This window comes from Cynara cardunculus (genome assembly GCF_001531365.2).
Source record: "Cynara cardunculus var. scolymus isolate 2C chromosome LG 5, CcrdV1, whole genome shotgun sequence".
In the NCBI taxonomy this organism is placed as follows: domain Eukaryota; kingdom Viridiplantae; phylum Streptophyta; class Magnoliopsida; order Asterales; family Asteraceae; genus Cynara; species Cynara cardunculus.
The window spans coordinates 27,908,030-27,909,832 of record NC_037532.1 but is presented as its reverse complement, the minus strand read 5'-3'; the positions used below and the strand labels follow the sequence as shown (position 1 = coordinate 27,909,832).

The 1,803-nt window shown below is 40.4% G+C and overlaps 1 protein-coding gene across 1 annotated transcript in view; it reads right to left on the bottom strand.

The window, feature by feature from the left end:
• Positions 1–57: 57 nt before the first annotated feature.
• Positions 58–1,803, bottom strand: part of LOC112513731 (probable acyl-activating enzyme 1, peroxisomal) — a 7,516-nt gene continuing 5,770 nt past the window's right edge. The window contains exon 2 of the mRNA XM_025120086.1: positions 58–1,709. Coding sequence (XP_024975854.1) covers positions 243–1,709 — 1,467 coding nt within the window. The 3' untranslated portion in view covers positions 58–242. The remainder of the gene's footprint in view (positions 1,710–1,803) is intronic.

Sequence of the window (1,803 nt, the reverse complement as noted above, 5' to 3'; positions counted from 1 at the left end):
AAAAAATAAATAATTAACAAAACTTAATATAAAATACTAATTAATACATTAAAATTCTGATGAAAATACATGATAATTATAAAAACATAATAAAACCAATAATGTCTTTAGATGGTTTCATTTTAAATAAGGTTTTAATTAAATTCATGACGATTGATTCAAGAAAAAAATTGGTTTTATATTCGTAAGAATGTCATGGATTTAATTGAACTCTCATTTAAAGTGATATACCTAAACAACCGCTATTGTGACGGGTTGGAGATGCCGTTATGCCCATTTGTACCATGAATGCTCCCGGTGGCCTTGGCTTTTTCCCTAAGAACATATTTCAGAATTTTTCCGGTCGAATTCACGGGCAATTTACCGAAAGAAACGTTTATGGGTACCATACTCCTAGGCAACAATTTTTCTTCACAAAACTTGATGATGTCATTGCTGCTTAAAAAACAGTCTTCTTTTAATGTTACGAAAGCGGATGGAATTTCCCCGACGATTTTGTCGGCTTTTCCGACAACCGCAACTTCCATCACGAATGGATGACTTTTTATGACATGTTCGATATCGATGGTGCTAACAATCTCCCCTTTCGTGGTAATGCTATCCGATGCACGATCCTTCATAATTATGTCGCCGTTCGGGTTTCGAATCCCGAGGTCCCCGGTTCTGTACCAACCGCCATTAAAGGCCTTTTGTGTACCTTGTAGGTTTTTAAGGTACCCTAACATTACAACATTACCCCTAAACACCACTTCTCCGATGGTCTTCCCGTCCGATGGTACGCTGATCATCGTCTTTGTGTCCTTCACATCCACATCCTCCATTAAAATACTGTGAGTTCCTTCACGACATTTGATCCTCACACGCTCATCGTTATCGTCATCATTGGTCCTCAAAGTTCTATCAGTCATGGGTCCGAGAGCTTCAGTCATTCCGTACCCATGGTGAATATCGAACCCAAAGCTCTCAACTTTCGAAATGATTTCTGATGGCGGCAAAGGCCCTGCAACGATTACATCGACCCTGGTTGGAATCGGTCGTTGTTCACTGCTTTTCGAATTTGCAATCTTGTCTAAAAGAATTGGGGCACCACACAAGTGTGTTACCTTATGGATCACAATCGAATGAAAGATCACCTCCGATGTGGTTTCTCTTAGGCAAACATTGGTGCCACCCAATGCCGCTACCGCCCACGGGAAACACCATCCGTTGCAGCGAAACATGTCAACCGTCCATAAAAAAACCGGCATTTTCCTCATATCGTATCTAAAGATTACCGCTAGCGAGTTAAGATACGTCGCTCTATGGCTATACACAACCCCCTTCGGCTTCCCCGTTGATCCCGAAGTGAAATTTATTGAAATTGGATCACATTCATCGTTCGGGTGTATGATCTTGAAATCGGGTTTTCCTAAAGAAAGAAGATCATCGTAATCAAGAGTATTCGAAGGAACAATGGCGCAATTCTTTCCACCGATGAGAACGAGCCGCGGCGGTGCTGGTTTTCCCGACGACATTAAGTTGAATGCTTCAAGTACAATTTGGATGAATTGATGATCTACAAAGATGATTTTAGGTTCCAATAGTTGGAGGATGGCAGTTAAGGTGGATGGATCGAGCCTTGTGTTGAGAGCAGAAAGGACTGCACCCGCCATTGGAACCCCAAATTGAAGCTCGTAAAGGGCAGGTATGTTTGGGGCCAAAGCTGCAACCTATAAAAATGGTTAAAACTCAAAATTGTCGATTTTTGTTATATTTTGTTTTTAAAAGGTGAAATCGGTACAATTATATATATATATATATATA